General features: G+C 37.4%; 1 protein-coding gene across 1 annotated transcript in view; it reads right to left on the bottom strand.

Annotated features, from left to right (window-relative positions):
• Positions 1 to 21,880, bottom strand: part of DNAJC3 (DnaJ heat shock protein family (Hsp40) member C3) — a 92,677-nt gene that overhangs the window by 19,987 nt on the left and 50,810 nt on the right. Inside the window, exons 5-7 of the mRNA XM_036753655.1 lie at positions 3,264 to 3,416; positions 858 to 1,039; positions 60 to 179 (exon numbers count right to left, since the gene is read on the bottom strand). Of these exons, the coding sequence (XP_036609550.1) occupies positions 60 to 179; positions 858 to 1,039; positions 3,264 to 3,416 (455 nt within the window). The remainder of the gene's footprint in view (positions 1 to 59; positions 180 to 857; positions 1,040 to 3,263; positions 3,417 to 21,880) is intronic.

Genomic DNA, 21,880 nt, shown 5'->3' with positions numbered 1-21,880 from the left:
ATTTTAACATGGGTTTAACAGTGTCCTAGACAGTCTGGAAAAAATAACTTCATTCTTACCTGCCTTCTCTAATGAGCTCCTCTGCTGACTCAATAAGTTTGTTAAGCTTCTTCACTTGTTTATAGTGTGCAAAGCATCTTTTATGATCTTGGTCAAGTTTTAAACATTCCCGGACTTCACTGTTTACATATTAAAAATAAAAGGAACACAACATATTTATATACCTCAAAATGAAGTTGACAGTTCTTCCATACTCTTTTCAGATATCAAAGTAAAAAGTCTTTGACCACAGAAGCAAATTATAGAATTTCAGAGTTATAAAAGACTTGCTGTAGTCCCATCTGCTCATTTTATAGATGAGAAAACAGGTGAGGGGAGGGGAGAAGGGTAGGAGATTTGCCCACTGTCACACAGCTAGTCAGTGGCAGAGCTGAAACTAGGATACAGGACTTATGACTCCTAGGTTAGAGTCTTTCCAATATAGGATGCTGCCTCCTATTTATTTTTTTTGCATATGCAATAATTACTCAAATGCATTCACAAAATGATTGAGTATCTGTGTACACAAAAATTTAATAGGCATATTTAATTTGGGAAAATAGGAAATCTTACATCAAAGTAAAAAAATATCATGAAAAGAATTGCTTTTAATTTGCTTTAATTATAAGTCATATGGAATTAGAATAATTGGGGGATAGTCAAAAAAAGACAAAAATTATTTAATATAATACTATGAAACTAATTATTAAGTGGCCTGAACCCTAACTCGAATACAGACAAATAATTTACATAAAGCAATTTAAGTTTTGCAGTGTAAATGCTGCTGATGTGCCAATTCAAATAACAAGAAAACTGACCTGAGTGACAGTTCATGATCTCCCAGCTGATAGTATATTGTGCTGATTTTATAAAAGGCCTCAGTATTGTCATTCTTCAACTTGGAAGCAGATTTTAAGTCACTAATAGCTTTCCCTGGCTCCCCTTCCTTTATAAAGCATTCAGCCCGAAGTTCTCGCAGCTCTGCATCCCAAACACAAACCTTAAGAAACAGAAGAACTAGACTTTGAGCAAGAAACATATAGCAAAGTTAAATTGAAACATTCAAGTCTACATCCCACATATCTTTCTTCATATCACTTATCAGTATGCATTTTCATTTGTGACCTCTCTGTTATTCTCATCAAAGTACTTATTTTCTAAGACATTTTTGTCCTTTCCTGAAAAAACTCACCTTTCTACATATTTTTTATCCTCTATTAAAATAATTCTTTGTTATTGTTTCAGTTGTTTTTCAGTCATGTCCATCTCTTCATGACCCCATCTGGGGTTTTCTTGGCATAGATACTGAAATAGTTTGCCATTTCCTTCTCCAGGTCATTTTATAGATAAGGAAACTGAGGCAAAGAGGGTTAAGTGACCTACCTAGGGTCACATGGCTAATACACAAAGATGTGTCTTCCTGAGTCCTGGCCCAGCACTCTAGCTATTACATCCTCCAGCTGCCCAAAATAATTCTTAAGTATCTTAAATTATAAGTGAGAAATACAGTTATAATCATTTTAAAATGTTTTTTGGAGATCAAGGATTGTTGCAGGAAGAAGAGATGTTCACCTACTCAACCCAAATGCCCCTTTATTCTTTCCCTAATATGAAATGTATATTTGAAACTAACAAAGAAAAATGTATCTTATTTTGTATTCAATATTTGTTTTCTAACATAATTATAGCACATAATAGTAGTTTAGTAAATATTTGTTGAACTAAAAACTGTTAAGAGTAAATTATTTTTAAAACTTAATTTTATACTGAGTGAGGCAGTGTGACATAATACTTGGGAGTCAGCAAAGCCTGGATTCAAGTCTGGTCTCTGACACATATTGGTTTTATGATTTGGGGAAGTCACTTAACTTTTTAGTGCCCCAAGGCAATTCTGTAAGACTATAAATTGAAGAGCAGGTATCAGTTTGAATCATTAGAGGAATTTTCCTTTACCAATGAAAACCCAAGGATTGGTCCAAAAAACATTTATATTTTAAGCTTCAATTCCAATATAAGTCCTAATAAAATTTTGCTATTTACTACTAAGGTGAAAAATCTTCTCAGCAGCAATGATAAGCACATAGAAGGAAGGTTAGAATTTCTAGAAAAAGGCCATATTTTTGAACACATAAATTATTGAGATGATGGGGAGGATATTAATAAAGCTTCATGGGGCAGATTTTGTACATTTCAGAAAGAAGTTTCCCATAGCAATTACATTAGCTGTATAAATAAACATTAAACTACAAATATCAAGACCAAAGGAAAATGTAAGATATACCAGCAACATACGGTGAAGTTAAAATGGCTATGGGAACTATAATGTAATTACTATCAGGAAGGAACTTAATTTTAACTGTGAATTTCCTTAAGGAAGTTACTGCATTGATTGGGGTGGTCGACTTTTTCCCCCTTATTTCAATATGTAAGTTGCAGAAATTCTCACTGATGAAATGTTCTGCATACCAAAATCTATGCCATTTTTACAATGTAAAAAGTAAGGCTATCTGGTCAAATATAATTCATTTCTGTGTCAATCTGTATTTCATGAAGCATATTTTCCTAGGAAATTATATATATGAAGTTAACATTATAAATACTGCCCACATAAAGACAAAACGCATACGAACACTTGGCCTGACTTAGAAATTAAAAAAAGAAACAAAAAACAAAACCTCCACTTCATATCTCAGTGTCGCCAGAGCTTTCCCCTGAAAAGCATTTGTTGGGAACCAACTAGTAAATCAAAAAGAGAATAGAAGCAGGAAGACCAGAACCAAATACAAATTACCCAGGATTAATTAGTTTTCTTCCAACTCCCACCAATTCTTAAAATTATAAATTTACATAAATGTGTATCTTATAAATTCCTCATTTTCACTGTAACTCTATCTTCCCAAACTTCATTCCTCCTTTAATTACAGTTATTTGTTCTTCCTTTATTCTCCCAATTCCCTTATCTTCAACCTCTTCTTTAATTTGCTTCCCCCAAATCAAAACATTAACAACAAAAATAAGCATGCTCATAAAAATAAATAAAAGAACTCCCACACTCCACTGACAGAATTTAGAAAAATATTCTAGCTGTGTGTTACTCATACAGGTGTTATCTTTCACTCTGGATTGAAACCTCCTACTGGCACGGCCAAATACCAATAAGTTACTAAGAACGCTCAATGAAGTAAAAAGCTATGCGCAATGGCTTCAATCTGTAACAAACTTACCTCTAAAATGCTGTCAAGAAAAGCTATAGCTGCTTGATAATCTTCCCGATCAAAAGCACAATGCGCTTGTGAACGTAAGCGCTGCATTTCATCAGCTTTTAGTAGTTGAGACTGGGCTTCCTTTTCTTCAGTCTCACTAGGATGAGATTTTAGCTGTAGAAATTAATAAAAAAAATCACATCATTTAGGATTTGTAATCTCTTCATTCTAATAACCATAATAAGAGTCCTAGCCTTTAAGCTCTATGAGATAGTTAACCTATGATTGCAATGATATGGATAAATGCACATTTTACCAGGTACATTAGTACTTTAGCAAGAAAAATTAAAATATTTAATTCCTGTACAGGTTTAAGTGCACCAGTAGTAAAGTGAATATGGAAGAGTAAGGGGAGTTTACAGTAGGATGGAGAATTAAGTTACTTAAAAATTATTTGCAAAAAGATGGGTACTGAAAAACATATTATTTCTGAAATTAATGCACTTGAAAGTGAAAAACTGGGGGGGGGGGCGAGTGAGAAGGGGGAGCAGAGCCAAGATGGCAGCTGGAAAGCAGTGAGCTCCCTGCCGAGTCCCTCCAAAAACCTATAAAAAATGGCTCTGAACCAATTCTGCAGAACCCACAAAACAGCAGAGGGAAGCAGGGCTCCAGCCCAGGACAGCCTGGATGGTCTCTGGGTGAGGTCTATCTCACACGGAGCTGGGAGCAGAGCAGAGCCCAGCGTGAGCTACCCAGACCAACCAGACCAGGAGCCGGGCAGAGCGGGCCCTAGCACCCTGAATCAGTGAGCTGCAGCGGTTACCAGATTTCTCAACCCACAAACACCAAAGACAGCGGAGAAGGTTAGTGGGAAAAGCTGTGGGAGTGGAAGGAGTTCAAGGTTCGGCCACCGCCCCCGTGGGGCAGCTACAGCTGCTGTTGCTTCCAGCCCCAGGCCCACCTGGTGGGAGGAATTAAGTGGCAGATCAGAGCAGGAATGCACAGCCTGCTGAAGATCTAAGCCCAGTCCGAGTTGGGGGTTCTTGGGGAAGGAGCAGTGCTGGTGTGGCAGAGCTGGCGCATCCCCCCTAAACGTGGAACATAGAACTCTTTAGTCTACAAGCAGTCATACCCCACTGAAAAACTCAAGGGTCAAGTTAGTTGGTTGGGAATATGGCCAGGCAGCGAAAACGCACCAAGATTCAGTCCCAGACTTTGCATTCTTTCTTTGTTGACAAAGACCAAAACATACAGACAGAAGAAGTTAACAAAGTCAAAGAGCCTACAACAGAAACCTCCAAGAAAAACATGAACTGGTCCCAGGCCATGGAAGAGCTCAAAAAGGATTTGGAAAAGCAAGTTAGAGAAGTAGAGGAAAAACTGGGAAGAGAAATGAGAAGGATGTGAGAAAACCATGAAAAACAAGTCAATGACTTGCTAAAGGAGACCCAAAAAAATACTGAAAAATACACTGAAGAAAACAACACCTTAAAAAATAGACTAACTCAAATGGCAAAAGAGCTCCAAAAAGCCAATGAGGAGAAGAATGCCTTGAAAGGCACAATTAGCCAAATGGAAAAGGAGGTCCAAAAGACCACTGAAGAAAATATTACCTTAAAAATTAGATTAGAGCAAGTGGAAGCTAGGGACTTGATGAGAAATCAAGATATTATAAAACAGAACCAAAGGAATGAAAAATGGAAGACAATGTGAAATATCTCATTGGAAAAACCACTGACCTGGAAAATAGATCCAGGAGAGATAATTTAAAAATGATTGGACTACCTGAAAGCCATGATCAAAAAAAGAGCCTAGATATCATCTTTCAAGAAATTATCAAGGAGAACTTCCCTGATATTCTAGAGCCACAGGGCAAAATAGGAATTGAAAGAATCTATTGATCACCTCCTCAAATAGATCCCAAAAAGAAATCTCCTAGGAATATTGTCGCCAAATTCTAGAGCTCCCAGATCAAGGAGAAAATACTGCAAGCAGCCAGAAAGAAACAAGTTGAGTATTGTGGAAACACAATCAGAATAACCCAAGATCTGGCAGCTTCTACATTAAGAGATTGAAGGGCTTGGAATACGATATTCCGGAGATCAATGGAGCTAGGATTAAAACCTAGAATCACCTACCCAGCAAAACTGAGTATCATGCTCCAAGGCAAAATATGGATTTTCAATAAAATAGAGGACTTTCAAGCTTTCTCAGTGAAAAGATCAGACCTGAATAGAAAATCTGACTTTCAAACACAAGAATCAAGAGAAGCATGAAAAGGTAAACAAGAAAGAGAAATCATAAGGGACTTACTAAAGTTGAACTGTTTTGTTTACATTCCTACATAGAAAGATGATGTGTATGTTTCATGAGACCTCAATATCATAGTAGCTGAAAGGAATATGCATATATATATATGTTTATGTATATATATATAAGTGAATGTGCATGTATGTATATATGTATGTGTATATATATATATATATATATATATATATACACACATATATATATATAGAGAGAGAGAGAGAGAAAGAGAGAGAGAGAGAGCGAGCAGACACAGGGTGAGTTGAAGATGAAGGGAAGATATCTAAAAGAAATAAAATCAAATTAAAGGATGAGAGAGGAATATATTGAGAGAGGGAGATAGGGAGAGATAGAATGGGGTGGATTATCTCGCATAAAGGTGGCAAGAGGAAGCAGTTCTGTGGGAGGAGGGGAGAGGGCAGGTGAGGGGGGAATGAGTGAATCTTGCTCTCATCACATTTGGCCTGAGGAGGGAATACCATACATACTCAATTGGGTATCTTACCCCACAGGAAAGAAGAGGGAAGAAGATAAAAAAGGCGGGGATGATGGAGGGAAGGGCAGATGGGGGGTGGAGGTAATCAAAAACAAACACTTTGGAAAGGGGACAGGGTCAAGGGAGAAAATTCAATAAAGGGGGATGGGTTGGGAAGGAGCAAAATATAGTTAGTCTTTCACAACATGAGTATTGTGGAAGGGTTACACATAATGATACACATGTGGCCTATGCTGAATTGCTTGACTTCTTAGGGAGGGTGGGTGGGAAGAGGGGACAGAATTTGGGACTCAAAGTTTTAAAAACAGATGTTCAAAAACAAAAAAAAAAAAGTTTTTGCATGCAACTAGAAAATAAGATACACAGGCAATGGGGCGTAGAAATTTATCTTGCCCTACAAGAAAGGAAGGGAAAAGGGGATGGGAGGGGAGTGGGGTGACAGAAGGGAGGGCTGAATGGGGAACAGGGCAACCAGAATATACGTCATCTTGGAGTGGGGGGAGGGTAGAAATGGGAAGAAAATTTTGTAATTCAAACTCTTGTGAAAATTAATGCTGAAAACTAAATACGTTAAATAAATAAATTTTAAAAAAAGAAAGTAGGTAGGACCAAGAGTCTGCAATTTAGTCTCAGCTCTACTACTAACCACGTGACCTTGTACCTCCACATCACCAGTACCTCCTTGGTTCTCAGTTTCTTCATTTATAAAATAAGTGAGTTGGTCTAGTTGTGATGTTTGAGTTTTCCTGTATCCCAACTTTTGTCCTCATCATCTCTGCCTTTTGGAATCTCAACGTCTATTCAAATTTCAGCTAAAGTACTTCTTCCCAGGGGAAGTCTTTCTTAATCTACCCTGCCTCCCCTCACCCCCTTCTCTCTCCTTTCCATTTCTCTCTCTGTCTCTGGGGGAATAACTTTGTACTAACTTTTCGAACACTTATCTATGTGCACATTGTTTTCATCCAGTAGAGTGTAAGCTTCTTGAGGGTAAGGACTATTTTCATGTTTATCTTTGCATCCCCAGAGCCTACTAAAAAATATTTAGTCCCAGAGAAAAGATATGAGAATACACCTCTTTCCTTTACTTGTATAAATGGGAAAATATGGGAGTGTAACATCGCCTTGATTGTCAGACTTAACTGGTGTGTCAATTGCTTTTTTGTGGCCCTTTATATTTGGTTATTTGGGTTCTCTGGGGAGGGGAACAAGGCAGGATATTTTTGAAAATGATGGTAGTGTAAAAGAAAGATATCATTATTAAAAAAATACTAGATTAAAAAAAAAAGAAAAAATAGAGAACTGTTTTAAGAGAGCTTTTACCTAGAAAAGTTCATGTTCCCTATTGGTCCTAATAACATGTAAATTTAGGATAAGTAATATAACTTCTTCACTTTGCCCTCATAAACCAGCTTTATTTTGGGGAGGAGCTCCTCTGAGAAGTTGAGGATAAAAAATTGGGGGGGAAAGTCAGCTGCTGATTCCCAAGAAAAGGCTGAATTAAAACCAAATAGAATTGGTCACCCCTAGACACTAGGCAAAAACTATCCCCAAACTGTCCAATTCTAAAGAAGATTCTAAGAACTAAGCTTCCAATTGTTTAAGAATTCAATGTTGGTAAACTATCAGTGAAAAGGATGCATATCCTATTACACAGTGTCATCTTCTCGATGTGGTAACCAAGAATTTTGATGTTAGAAAGTCACAAAGGACAAATCTGAAATGTTGTCTAACAGTTAACAAATAAATGAAAAACAATGTTCTTCATTCCGTATCTTTTGAGGAAGCGGGAAAGGGCAGAAAGACGAAAGCATAACATTCTATGACAGCTTAACTAGGCATTTCTGTACATGAGACAAATACCATCAATATACTAGCAGCTAGTGGCACCAAAAAAAAAAATACCTCCCTAAATTTAAGAGGAACAGTTTTGAGGGAGACAGAGACTGAGATATCACAAGACGGTGCACTCCAATGTGAAAAGAAGCAAGTAATTTAGTGACTTCTATCTAATTATCTGCAATAAATAAGTGTTATGGTCAGTGTTTTCTTCATATGTGGCATATAGGAAACTTATTTTGGGGGTGTTGGGAGTGCGACAGAAATCTTCACAACAAATTTATGCTTTGGGGAAGTAGGCTGAAAAAGTCTTGAAGCCACCCCACCTCCCATAAAAAAAAAACCCTAAAAAAATCATGCTAGAGCCAGAAGGAACCTTCAGAATCATCTAACCAAACCCCTCATTTTACAAAAAAGGAAACTGAGGATCTTGCCTCTTAATTTGCTGAAAAAAATTGAGGCCTTTTTTTTCCTTCTCACAATCTAAACATTCTTTGACATCAATCCCTACACTCTCTTCCTTTCCTCTGTCTGTTTACAAGGAGGCCCTATTCCTTGACATGCTAAATCCCCTTATCTGTGCCACTGATCACCTCCCCTCCCCGGTCTTTCCAGCAGATTAAGACATCTTCATCACCCCTTCTTTCTATAATCCTTAACACCTCCCTATCTACTGGTTCCTGACCCTTACAACCTTCACTCACACTCAAGTTCCCCCATCCTTTAAAACATACACACACCCCCTGCCAAAAAACAGCCTTCCTTAGACCCTATGATCCCTCACTCTATCATCTATCTCTGCTCTCTGTCAGCCAACCTCCTAGAAAAAGCTGCTTCAACTGCCCTGCTCCTCACTACCACTCCTCAACCCTTTGCAATCTCGCATTCAGAAGACAGATGTGTGCTGCAGTGGATAGAGCGCCAGGCCTAGAATAAGGAAGAATCTGAACTCAAATCCTTCCTCACTCTGGGCAAGTCAGTTAACTTGTTTGCCTTCATTCCCTCATCTGTAAAATGGGAATCATAGCTCTAATATATGTAAAGTACTTTAGAATTTTTAAAAGTGCTAGTTATCATCACTCAACTGAAATTGCTCTATCCAAAATTATTTACCTATGATCTTTTAATACCAAAAGCTCATGTTGTTTTTTTCTCAGTCCTGACCTTTTTCACTGCTCCACTGCATTTTACATCTCTGACCCCCCTCTACAATTTTCAGAACGCCACTCTGTCATAGTTGTTTCCTCTTACATGACAGTTCTCTCTCCTTTGCTGGCTCATCATTTCTATTAAGACGCTAACTATTCCATAGTCTCTGTCTTGTGCCCTTTTTTCTTCTCTCCCCCACACTCTCTCAAGGATTTCATCAGATCCTGTGGGTTTAATTATCACTTTTCTGCAGATGACCTACAGATTTATGTATCTAGCCTCTGAGCTTCCACTTGGCATTATCAAATGCCTATTTGGACGTTTCAAACTGGATATCTCAAAGCCACTGCAAAATCAATGTCCCAAACAGACTAATTATCTTTCCCCCAAAACCAGCCACTCTTCCAAAACACCTCTCTTTTTTGTAGGAGGCACCTTTCAAAGGAGCAATATACAAACCACTGCACCAGTGCAAGTTAGGCTAGTTTTCCCTTAAAAGGTATTGAGATCATCCTCAAGTCTTGGCTGGTTCACAGGATTAAAGATTCAAGTTTTACTCATCACTTCCTCATTACCTGAGGGGTGGAGGGGAGCCACAATGCATGGCTGATAGAAAATTAGTAACTCAGGCAAGGTGGCCTCACTGAGCTCAATCTATCCGATGTGTCCTCAGTGCCTGTCCTTATTGAATATCTTTCTCCTACAATGGCTAAGTAAATCTCCTTTTGTTAAACCTATGAATGACCTTTGAGTATCTCATCCCATTCCAATATCAAAGATAAATTACTAGGGTACTAATAGCCAAAGTCAGGCCTAGCCCAGGACAACTCCATTATTCATCTAGATTATCAGATTTCTTTTGAACCCCTCATTCTCCCTCACCCTACATATCCAATAAGTTACCAAATATTGCAGCTTTTACCACCAAAACATCTCTCACCTTTGGCCCCTTCTCCCCACTCACATGGGTACCACTTTACTTCAGGCCCTCATCATCTCTCATTTGAAATATTATAATAAATTCTTTTTTTCTGTATATATTTTATTTAATATTTTAGTTTTCAACGTTGATTTCCACAAGATTTTCTCCCCATTTCTACCCTCCCCTCCATTCCAAGATGGCATATATTCTGATTGCCTCATTCCCCAGTCAGCCCTCCCCTTTTTCAACCCATTTCCCCGCCCCATCCCCTTTCCCCTTACTTTCTTGAAGGGTAGGATAGATTTCTATGCCCCATTCCCTAGATATCTTGTTTCCCAGCTGCATGCAAAATAAATTTTTTTTTTAAAAATTTTTAAGCATCTGCTTTTAAAACTTTGAGTTCCAAATTCCCTCCCCTCTTCCCTTCCCACCCACCTTCCCTAAGGCGGCAAGCAATTCAACATAGATCACACATGTATCATTATGCAAAACACTTCTACAATGCTCATGTTGTAAAAGGCTAACTATATTTCCTTCCATCCTATCCTGTCCCCCTTTATTCAATTTTCTCCCTTGACCCTGTCCCTTTTCAAAAGTGTTTGCTTTTGATTACCTCCTCCCCCTATGTGCCCTCCCTTTTATCATCCCCCCTTTTTTTATCCCCTTCCCTTTACTTTCCTGTGGAGTAAGACACCCAATTGAGTGTGTATGGTATTCCCTCCTCAAGTTGAATCCGACGAGAGTAAGAGTCACTCATTTCCCCTCACCTGCCCCCTCTTCCCTTCCAACAGAACTGTTTCTTCCCATTTTAATGTGAGATAATTTACCCCATTCTATCTCTCCCTTTCTCCCTCTCTCAATATATTCTTCTCTCATCCCCTAAATTTATTTCATTTTTTTTAGATATCATCCCTTCATATTCAACTCATCCTGTGACCTCTGTCTATAATCCCTTCAACTCCCCTAATACTGAAAAAGGTCTCATGAATTACACACATCATCTTTCCATGTAGGAATGTAAACTTAACAGTTCAACTTTAGTAAATCCCTTATGATTTCTCTTTCTTGTTTACCTTTTCATGCTTCTCTTGATTCTTGTATTTGAAAGTCAAATTTTCTATTCAGCTCTGGTCTTTTCATTGAGAAAGCTTGAAAGTCCTCTATTTTATTGAAAATCCATATTTTGCCTTGGAGCATGATACTCAGTTTTGCTAGGTAGGTGATTCTTGGTTTCAATCCCAACTCCTTTGACCTCCAGAATATCATATTCCAAGCCCTTTGATCCCTTAATGTAGAAGCTGCTAGATCTTGTGTTAATTCTGATTGTGTTTCCACAATACTCAAATTGTTTCTTTCTGGCTGCTGGCAGTATTTGCTCCTTGACCTGAGAATTCTGGAATTTGGCAACAATATTCCTAGGAGTTTTCTTTTTGGGATCTTTTTCAGGAGGCAATCGGTAGATTCTTTCAGTTTCTATTTTACCCTCTGGTTCTAGAATGTCAGGGCAATTTTCCTACATAATCTCTTGAAAGATGTTATCTAGGCTCTTTTTTTGATCATGGCTTTCAGGTAGTCCAATAATTTTTAAATTTATCTCTCCTGGATCTGTTCTCCAGGTCAGTGGTTTTTCCAATGAGATATTTCACATTGTCTTCCATTTTTTCATTCCTTTGATTCTGTTTTTCTTGATTTCTCATAAAGTCACTAGCTTCCACTTGCTCCAATCTCATTATTAAGGTAGTATTTTCTTCAGTGGTCTTTTGGACCTCCTTTTCCATTTGGCTAATTCTGCCTTTCAAGGCATTCTTCTCCTCATTGGCTTTTTGGAGCTCTTTTGCCATTTGAGTTAGTCTATTCTTCAAGGTGTTATTTTCTTCAGAATTTTTTGTGGGTCTCCTTTAGTAAGTCATTGACTTGTTTTTCATGCATCACTCTCATTTCTCTTCCCAGTGTTTCCTCTACCGCTCTTACTTGCTTTTCCAAATCTTTTTTGAGCTCTTTCATGGCCTGAGCCCAATTCATATCTTTCTTGGAGGCTTTTGAGGTAGGCTCTTTGACTTTGCTGACTACCTTCTGGCTGTATGTTTTGGTCTTCTTTGTCACCAAAAAAGGAATCTAGAGTTTGAGTTTGAGTCTGTGTTTGAGACTGAGTTTGTTTCGCTGCCTGTTCATGTTGCCAGCCAACTACCTGACCCTTGAGCTTTCTGTCAGGATATGACTGCTTGTAGAGTAGAGAGTACTTTGTCCCAAGCTTTAAAGTCCAAGCACTGCTGTTTTCAGAGCTACTTCTACTCCACCATCACCCCAGGCTCTGTCCCAGCAGTGCTCCTCCTCCCCCAAGAACTGCCAACCAGTAATGCAATTCAGATCCAAGCAGAGCACAGCAAGAGAATCTGCCTTTGTGCCCACAAAGTGCTCCTTGAATTCCTGCTCTGATATGCTGCTAGATTCCTCCCACTGTGTGAGCCAGGGACTCAGGAAGCCGCTGACGCTGGAGCTCTGGAGGAAGCCTCAGAAGCTTCCTGCTGTTGCTACCACCCCAGCTGCAAGACCTCCCCTACCCCCAGAGCTGGCAGCCGGACCACTCTGAACTCAATCCAACCTAACCTGCTCTTTGGCGTTTGTGGTTTGAGAAGTCTAGTAACTGCCTCAGCTCACTGTTTCATGGCCCCAAGGCCTCTTCCAGCTGGCTGACTCAGGATCTGGTCTGTCCCGGCTCGGCCCACACTGGGCTGCCCTCCGCTCTCAGCACCCTGTGACAGACCCTTCCCAGAGACCATCCAGGCTCTCCTGGGCTGGATATCTGTTTCCCTCTGCTATGGGTTCTGCAGCTCTAGAATTTGTTCTGAGACATTTTTTACATGTGTTTGGAGGGATTTGGGGGGGAGCTTAAGCAAGTCCCTGCTTTCCTGCTGCCATCTTGGCTCCACCCCCCCATAATAAATTCTTAACTATTTATCCCTCTTGTCTCAAATCTCTCATCATTCCATCTCATCCATTCCAAATATAGCTGCCAAAATGACTTCCTTAAGCATATATCTGACTTTGTCACTCCCCACTCAGACTTCAATGGCTCAGTGGCTCCCTACTGTCCCTCAGATCAAGTCTAAAGTCCTTTGTGTAGCTATTATTACTTCACAATCAGCCACAACCTGTCCTTCCAGTCTCAACGTACATATCACTTCCCAAACTGGCTCTCTCTGTTCCTTACACAGCACACTCCATTTCCCACATCGGTGCTTTTACAATGTCCATAACCATACCTGGAATCCACCCCCTTCTCATGTCTACCTCTCCTCCATTAACCACACAGGTAAATACTTTCCTGACCCTCCTCTAAGAACCCTCTCCTGCTCCATAACTAGTCGTATGTTATGTATTCTCTGATATTTATCCTGTACATAGTTCTTAGAGCCAAAGTGGGCTACCAGTTAGGGAACTGGCCTTGGAAGACTTGGGTTCAAGTTCCACTTCTGACATAGCCTGGCTATGCCACCCTGGGAAAGTCAACCTCTTAGCCCATACATAACCCTCAAAGACTAAAACCATGTAGAAGACACCAGTCTAACGTAGTAAAGATTTCCTCATCTGGTAATTAATTTCTCTCTAAAGCAATGAAATAACAGATGAAGCTCCTATCCTCTATACTGATGGGAAATAGAAGTTAAACCTCTCATTACTTTGGTAGAGGGAACTCCTGGCAAGGAAATTCCCTCCACCAAGGCAAGTCAGCACCTTCTCTGTCACTTAGTCTCAAAAAGTTGTCTGTGTTACACGAGGTTAAATGACTTAGCCATTATATGTTCCTGGCAGACTTTAAACATTTGTAGTCTGACCCAAGGATTGCTTGAGGTCATAAAGGAAGGTTTAATTTTTATTGAAATTGAGGCTGACCTGGAGAGTAGTAAAGTCGTTCCCCCCCCCCCAACCTTAGACTCACAGTCTACTGGAGCTGTAAAGGATCTTTAGAAAACACCTTGTCCAAACCCATTATTTTAAAGAGAAGGAAAAAGACTGAAGAGTTGGTATCAGATCAGGCAGGTTATAGAAAAACTAGCATGTCATGAGAGCACCAATCATTCTAGGGCAGGAACCTCTGGTCTCATGGCAATCAGCTACACAAGGAGTGGGGTCCTACATTCTTTTGGGTACATTCTGATCCCAATGTCACTCCCTGCTCCCCCCCCACACACACACACACACATACTCCCATCTTCACCATCCTGTCTGCTGCTCCCAGTACCTACAAAACCACAAGGCTTCACCTCTACTTCTTTCTCATTTAAAGGAGTGGAAATTTTTCCACCCTCAGACAAATCTCAGGTGCAAAGCCTTGCCCCAAACTTGCCTGAAACTAGTGACTGCTCCATTATCTCATTTTATACTTCTTAAGCAAAAAGGAAGACAAGCTGATCATGGGGTAAGAGTGGGAAAATCAGTGGATGGTTTCTCTACTCCAATGGTATCCTCACAATCTCAAGAGGAAGGGAGGCCTCCAGAACACTGGATGAACTCTCAATCTTGAAACTCTGGGAGAATGTGGACAAAGGATAGGCATGGATGGTTTGCAATTCACAGATCCATTTGAAAATTTTAGTTAATTTGAGGCTAAGAACAAGAGTTCCATCAACTACGTAAATGTAGTAACATCATAAATGTTACTCCTTGGAAGACATTTTCAGTAAACCAAAAATAAAGTTAAAAAGCACAAACTGAACTGAGGTTTTTTAATGAATTCCTTAAAATTTTTTAAACTCCCAAGTTGTTATGAATTTTAAAAAGAAATTGTATACTGAAGAGGTTAATCACCAGAGAGTTAAATACCATGATTTTTTTTAAACAATACCTCAGGATTTTTTTGGCACATGCAGGGGACAATGAAGAACAATAAAATTAGGAGTATCCATACCTATAAAATCACAGAAGCCTTACAGTATAGAAACAAGTGTGATATTAAAGTAATAAAAATTTATTTTGGGAAAAAAGCAAATGTTTTCTTGGTGTTTGTCTCTTCATGTATTTAGTGGAGATGATCAAATGGTAATCTAAGAATTTTTTCAAAAGGTAGAAAAGTAATGAAATTTTTAATTTTTCATCAAGAAAAATTTTTCTACCATCATTTTCAGTAGTTAGCTCAAGATTCAACAAAGTGAACATTACATCCAACAAAGTCAAGAATTATATTTTTACTATTTCATTTCACATTTACCTTTCATAGCCTTATAACATAAGTTCCTTTGCTTTGTAAAGAGTTTTCTTTGGAGTTTAATTTCTGTCATCTGTTTTAAAAACAACACATAGTGTATTCCTTAATTTCCTTATTTTTAACAGTTTAGTGCTAGAAATAGTAGAGGTGAGTAGTCAATTGTGTTTACTCAAAAAAAAAAAAAAAAGAAGCAGCAAAAAATCTGAGGAACAGTAAAAAGGGGAGGAGGAAAGGGAATAGCTGCCCAGCGATGAAACGTCCAAGATTCTACTACAAAACAAAATGTCGACCACCGTTATGCTGATAATTAAAGGGAAGATTTTTGAGGTAATCTATAACTCTATAAAGTACAGTTTTAAAAGTAATTTTAGTACTTTACTTTTGCTAAAGTATCTTATTATTAGTTATAATCTAAGAGTTCTCAGGATCAGAACCAAACCTGAAAATTTTTTTTCCCCAAAGCAATTAAAATAAAAAAAAACCAAGAAAATATTTTATATTTCACTATTCAGAAGCTTGTATTTTAATTTAATAGAATGTATTCTCTGTAGAGATTTAAGAAAACAATATCATGATTATAGATATATTCATTTTTAATTTATGTTTTTAAAATTATATAGTAGAAATTTTACGACATTACATACCAGGTTAATACACACACACATAACATATATGTATATATGCATATATGTACAATAGAGGCTTATAAATAATACAAATATTTTATTAATAAGCATTCCTAGAGTACAGTATCTAACATTTAAGGTTAGAATAGAATCTAACAAGCTCTTTATGAGTATATTACAACAAAAAGTCAGGAATCATATGATATGCCTGCTATTCTTCCAAGAGACTGTTAGATTATGAACTAACAAAAAACTAAAACCTGGAAATTTCTGGAAAGAATCATAACTTTCTAAACATCAGAATTATACTCAATTTTATACCTTTACCGATGCTTATTTCTACCTTTAAAAATCAATGACTCATGAGAAGTACTGACTATGATATATGGCTAGGTATGTTAGAGGGCCCACCTGACCCAAAATAAAGTTCTACCACCAAAATGCCTGACATCATGCCTAAAACCTCCATCGTTAGTTTTCATTATTTGGCTGCTGTTAAACTGCAAAAATCTCTACAACCCCCTTCACACTTATCAATGTTATTAAAAGTGTACAATTCAAAATAATTAAGGCAAAATAGATATCCCAAAGCAACAGACTGACTTTCATAATATGTAAACCATGAAAGTACTATTAGAGAGAAACAAACAAAAAATTCTACATTTCCCTGTCAGTAAGTCAATAAGCATTTATTAAGCACTATGTGCCAGGCACTGTACTAAGTACTGTAGTTATGATGAAAGGCAAGACAGTCTCTGCCTTCAAAGAGCACACAATCTAATGGGAGAGAAAATATGCAAACGACTAAAATCACAAAATATTAAACTCCTAGACTATTGATTTAAAGTTATGAGTATGAAAATGTAAAATCATCTGATTATTCTCTCCCATAGACCCTTCTAAATCCTGACATAGTTTACCACAAATCTGGTTTGAAAACTCAAACAGTTTGATAATTTCAGATATAATCTTAAATAATCTAAGATGTATCTAATTTACACTCAAGTAGACACATGTAACATATAAACCTTCTCTTGCTCTTTCCAATGATTGTTTTCTTCAAAAGAAGGGTATAGAGGAGAGATATGGACACTTTAATTCCTCTTTTAAAAGAATGCTGAAAACAATGATTATTCCCCGAAGTATAACCAAGAATGAACTTTCACAAAATTTTATTATCTGCTTCAGACACTTGACACATTTACTAGCTGTGTGACCTTGTTGTCTTCCCCACTCCAAAAGAAAAAAAAAATTATTTTCTGGGCAGTAGCAATGGGTCAAATGATTTCCAAAGTGCATTCAATCAAAAGCTAGCCAGTAATTAAATTTTAACTGATCCATAAATGTTACAAACATCTGTGCATGCCTAAAGATACTATTCCAAAGGTAGTAATTAGCATAGCTTTGATCACAATCAATATCAGACAATTAAAATGAGATTCTTCACATACAGCAGCATACAAAACATTAAACACAAGATGCAGTACCAACTACTATTTATGACTTTCCCTTACTTTCAAATTTACTATGTAAAATCCTCAGGTATACTTATAAACAACCACAAGATTCTACAGTCAAGGAGGAAAATAAATTTGATAGCTGATCCTTTAGGCAAGGAATGGACAAATAATATAAATTAACTACTAAAGATCTTAAAGAATCTATACAGTAAATCTGTATGGGCTGACATCACATTCCTTTTTGACTTATAAAGTCCTTCCTACGTTGGCCCCTTCCTACCTTTCATTCCACCTACTCTGTGATCAGTGACTGGATCTCCCTGCTGTTCCTCAACACAACACTCCAACTGCTGATTCTCCTAAGTCTAAGTATTTTCACTGGCTACTCTTCATGCCTGAAATATTCTCCCTTCTCATCTTTGCCTCCTCCCTCTAAGACTACTTAGATTTATCCTGTATATACCTTATGTGTACATTATCATTTATGTTGTCCCCCCCATTAAACTGTGAACTCCTCGAAATTAGGGACTGGTTTTTGCCTTTCTTTTTATCTCCAGAGCTTAGCATAGTGCCTGGCACATAGTGGGTGCTTAACAAATTCTAGTTGACTGGCTCCTGTTCCACTTGAGCAGGATTACGATAAAACTGACAGAGATACCTCAAACAGAAAGATTTCTAAGTTCACAGAAACAGTAAGATTTCTTAAGTTTAAGGCTCCATTTCTAACCGTCCCTGCCACCCCCCGCCCCCAACAAGGGATAAAAGGGGCTCTTCTTTTTAACAGTTAGCAATGTTACCTATTCCTAGAGACGATTATTCAGTTTCCTGCCCCGTAACAAACATAGTTATCCCTTCCACATCACAACTTTCCCCATTGCAGTTTCAATATATCATGGATCTGCATAAGAAATTACTGTAAATGGGAATTTTGGGGTTTTTGTGGAAGCTGCACATCACACAGAAAAAGTTTAGAAACTCAGAAATGTGTACATGAAGGATGTTCAGTATTCTTCTCCTCAAATTAGTTTCATTTTTTAAAAATATTTTCATCTGTATTTCATTTTTTCATATAGTATTTTTACTTAACATTGACTTACCTATAGCCTATGACCAAACACTCAAATTTTACAATAAAGTACCGTAAACACCCCACAAAAGAAAAAGAAAAAATTCAGACTTCTCTGGTATAAAGTGAAGGCCAGAAAATTTAAGGCCAATTTTCCAGATCACAGGGGCTCCACATTCCTAACCCCCACAACATGCAAGGGATAACTGTAGCAACATATATCATCACACATACAGCTTGCAGTTAGAATGGAAGTACTGCTGTATTATAGCATTAATGAGTTAAACAATAATAATAGCAGCTAACATTTATGTAGCCCATTTAGGATTTGCAAAGCACTTCACAAGCATTACTTCATTTTATCCTGACAATCACCCTGGAGGTAGGTGCTCTAATTTTACAGAGGAGGAAACTGAAACAGTCAGTGATAAAGAGCCACACAGCTAGTATATGTTTGAGGCTGAATTTAAATTCCAGTCTTCCTGACTGGAAGCCTATTCTTTTCTTCATTATTAATGACCAAAAAAGCTAGGAGAAATCCAAAATTTAGAAAAGGAAGAAAAAAGGTAGTATACAAAGGACGTTTAATTGATATAAATAAGCCACTGCACATTTTTGAGCAGAAGATAAAAATAGTAGAGATGGGATTATTCTACTGGTTGGAGTATGACAGACTGGATCAAAGAGAGCAGGCAGCATATTACATGCACAAGAAGACTATGACAGCACTAAATTACTTCAACCTGCTGTTGTTAAGCTGTGTCAGACTCTTCATGACCCCATTTTGGGGTTTCTTGGAAAAGATACTAGAGTGGTTTGCTATTTCCTTCTCCAGCTCACTTTACAGATGAGGAACTGAGGCAAACAGGGTTAAATGACTTGCCCAGCATCACTCAGCTAGTGTCTGAGGCCGGATTTGAATCCCGAAATGTAAATCTTCCTAATTCCAAGCCCAGTGCTCTATCCACTGCACCACCTACATGCTACTTCAACTCAGCTCACAGTGCAAGCCAGGAAACTAGAATAATTCAAATGGACTGAAATATATTTTAAGTACACAGTACTGATTTGACACTTTAGTAGTTAAGGATTATTTTATATTTTTATTTATGCTCATATAAATATACATAATATACACACAGAGCTGCAGTATCTTCTGAATTCAAACCATTTGCTTTTGAGCTGTAGAAAAAAAATAAAGTTTATACAAAAACTTTGTGCTTTTTTATATATCCAAGGAAAAAGCTTATTACCACAGAAAACTGATGGCCAACAGTTTATCACTGTAAACTTTTTGGCCAGATCACCCTAGAAGCTATGAAAATATACATTAATACTGTTATGATTCACAAAGGAATAATAAAAGAATATGACTTACTACAGTTTAATTATTATATTAATTATCTTAAGCTATAAAGTAGGATGATTTAGAAAAGTCTCAATGGGCTCCTCCTATAGGGTTATTCTGAGTTTTATGCATCAGGAAAGCTAAAATATTGAATCTGAATTGATCAGAATATTCTAGGAATTTTAAATACAAAAATGAGTAACATGTCTAAAATAGCAGAAATTTTGAGAATAATTAGCACAGCTTCTAATCAAGCCTAGCTGTACAGCAGTGAATTTAAAACTATGCTAACTCAAAACTAGAAATTTCAGTTTATTGTCATTCTAATTCAACAAGCTTTTTATATAGCACTTTAAGGTTTTAAGGTTTGCAAGGTGCTTTACATGTTAACTCATTTGATCTTAACTTCCTTTCAATCTCTGTATCTGTTAAAATAAAAGGACACTAAGGGATGACTAGGAAAAGAACTCTGACATTCTCCCTTACTCCCCTGAAACTGACTGACTCTAAACATCTTTTAAAAGCTATAAATTTCCTTCTATTCCAACTGTTTTAGTAAAGACAGCAAGGGTGTGTTTTTATTCCTACAAGCATAAAACAGGGTACATATAGTCTCATACATAACCAATATCACCACAATCTTCTTTAAATCAAATCTATCTCTCAGTTCTACTGAGCTAATTAACAGAAACAAAATAGTCACTGCTGGGGGATCTTTTAAGTCTGGAAGTATCTGGCATATAAGTTTGTCTAAATTATCCTAGGTGAATACTTCAGAATGTCAAGAGTTACATTCAGAAGCCGAATTTCAAACTTAGCCACTCAAACAAATGAGTTTCTGCAGTTGAAGTTTTCACTGCCAATCCACGGACTGGACTAAATTTGGGGAAAAGGAAGGAAAAAGAGACGGGAGCGTGGAACAAAATGGAGGCAAAAAGCGAAGCTAGCTATGTATTACTATCGAGTAATAACTGTGTGCCTAGGTCAAATGAGGTCCTCACAGAATACTAAAACAGGAGAAATTCAAAAGTGATCCTGAGCTTACTGTTTTGTAGATGAATCATTAAAGTAGTTCTTTATTCATTGGCACTATTGGTAGATCATTCCTCTATGAACTGGAAATTGCAGAACACGAAAAACATATGTATAAAAAAAAACCTAAGCAATCACACCCATGACCTGTTTGTTTGTTTTTTTAATGTTCAATAACTATGGGTTAGGTATAACTACAAACTTTAGAATCTGTGTTTCCTATTTCCCACAGTTCCTTTTATCTCAAGAAAATAGAGTAATTTAAAATGCATTATTCTTAGATACTGAAGGCAGTTCTGATATATATTACAGAAATTTTATGTCATCCAGGATTGTGTAACTACTGAAAAGTCTACTAAAATCTCGTTTTAAGCAAAACTTCTAACCTCTTTCCACAACTCAATTTGCCAAAATTGCTACCAAGGGGGAAAAAATGAGTAATTTCTTTTGTGCCATGAAAAATTCCTAACTTTAACAAATACTGAAGTGGTTAAGATGGTAGGCAATAGAAGGAGATCAGGGAGAAAGCAAAAAGCCTGGATAATCAAACTCAGAATAAATGAGAGTTGCTTTTCCTACTGAAAAGATTTTGAAACGCCCTTTCAAGTTGCAGAACTCTTGCTCATTTTCTATCATACTTCACATACTGCCAAAGAAACCTTGCTATAGCTAGACTGTCATTAACCGAAAGCTTGTAGTGTCTCTATTCAAAAAATTATCTGGTACCAATTTGACTAAAAGATTTTTACCAACTGTTTTTTTCTCAAGTTTTACCTTTTGCATGAAGCTTCCCCTGACCATCCCAATCCATGGAAAACAAATCCTTTCTCCGAACTCCTGTCACCCATGGCAGAGTCACACAATTTTACAGCTGGAAAGGTGATATAATATATATATAACTCAATCTATTTATTTTACAAATAAAGATGATATAATTCAATCTATTTATTTTAAAAATAGGGAAAGTGTTATTTGGTTCGTGATAGGTCACCTAGTTCATTAGGGACAAAGCTAGCCACCAAAATACAGATCTCATGATTCCTAGTCAAGTGTTGCTTCTCTAAAATACTTGCCTTTTATTTCATTTTTTACCTGTCATATTCTTCCTGGGGCTACTAATCAACATTTCATATGATTATGTCTTGATTGCCGAGCTAGATGGTTAAGCTCCTTGATAGTGAGGATAAATC

This window comes from Trichosurus vulpecula, chromosome 4, assembly GCF_011100635.1.
Source record: "Trichosurus vulpecula isolate mTriVul1 chromosome 4, mTriVul1.pri, whole genome shotgun sequence".
NCBI classification, from domain to species: domain Eukaryota; kingdom Metazoa; phylum Chordata; class Mammalia; order Diprotodontia; family Phalangeridae; genus Trichosurus; species Trichosurus vulpecula.
Note: the sequence above shows the minus strand (reverse complement) of the source record. Positions and strands in the feature narration are given on the sequence as shown.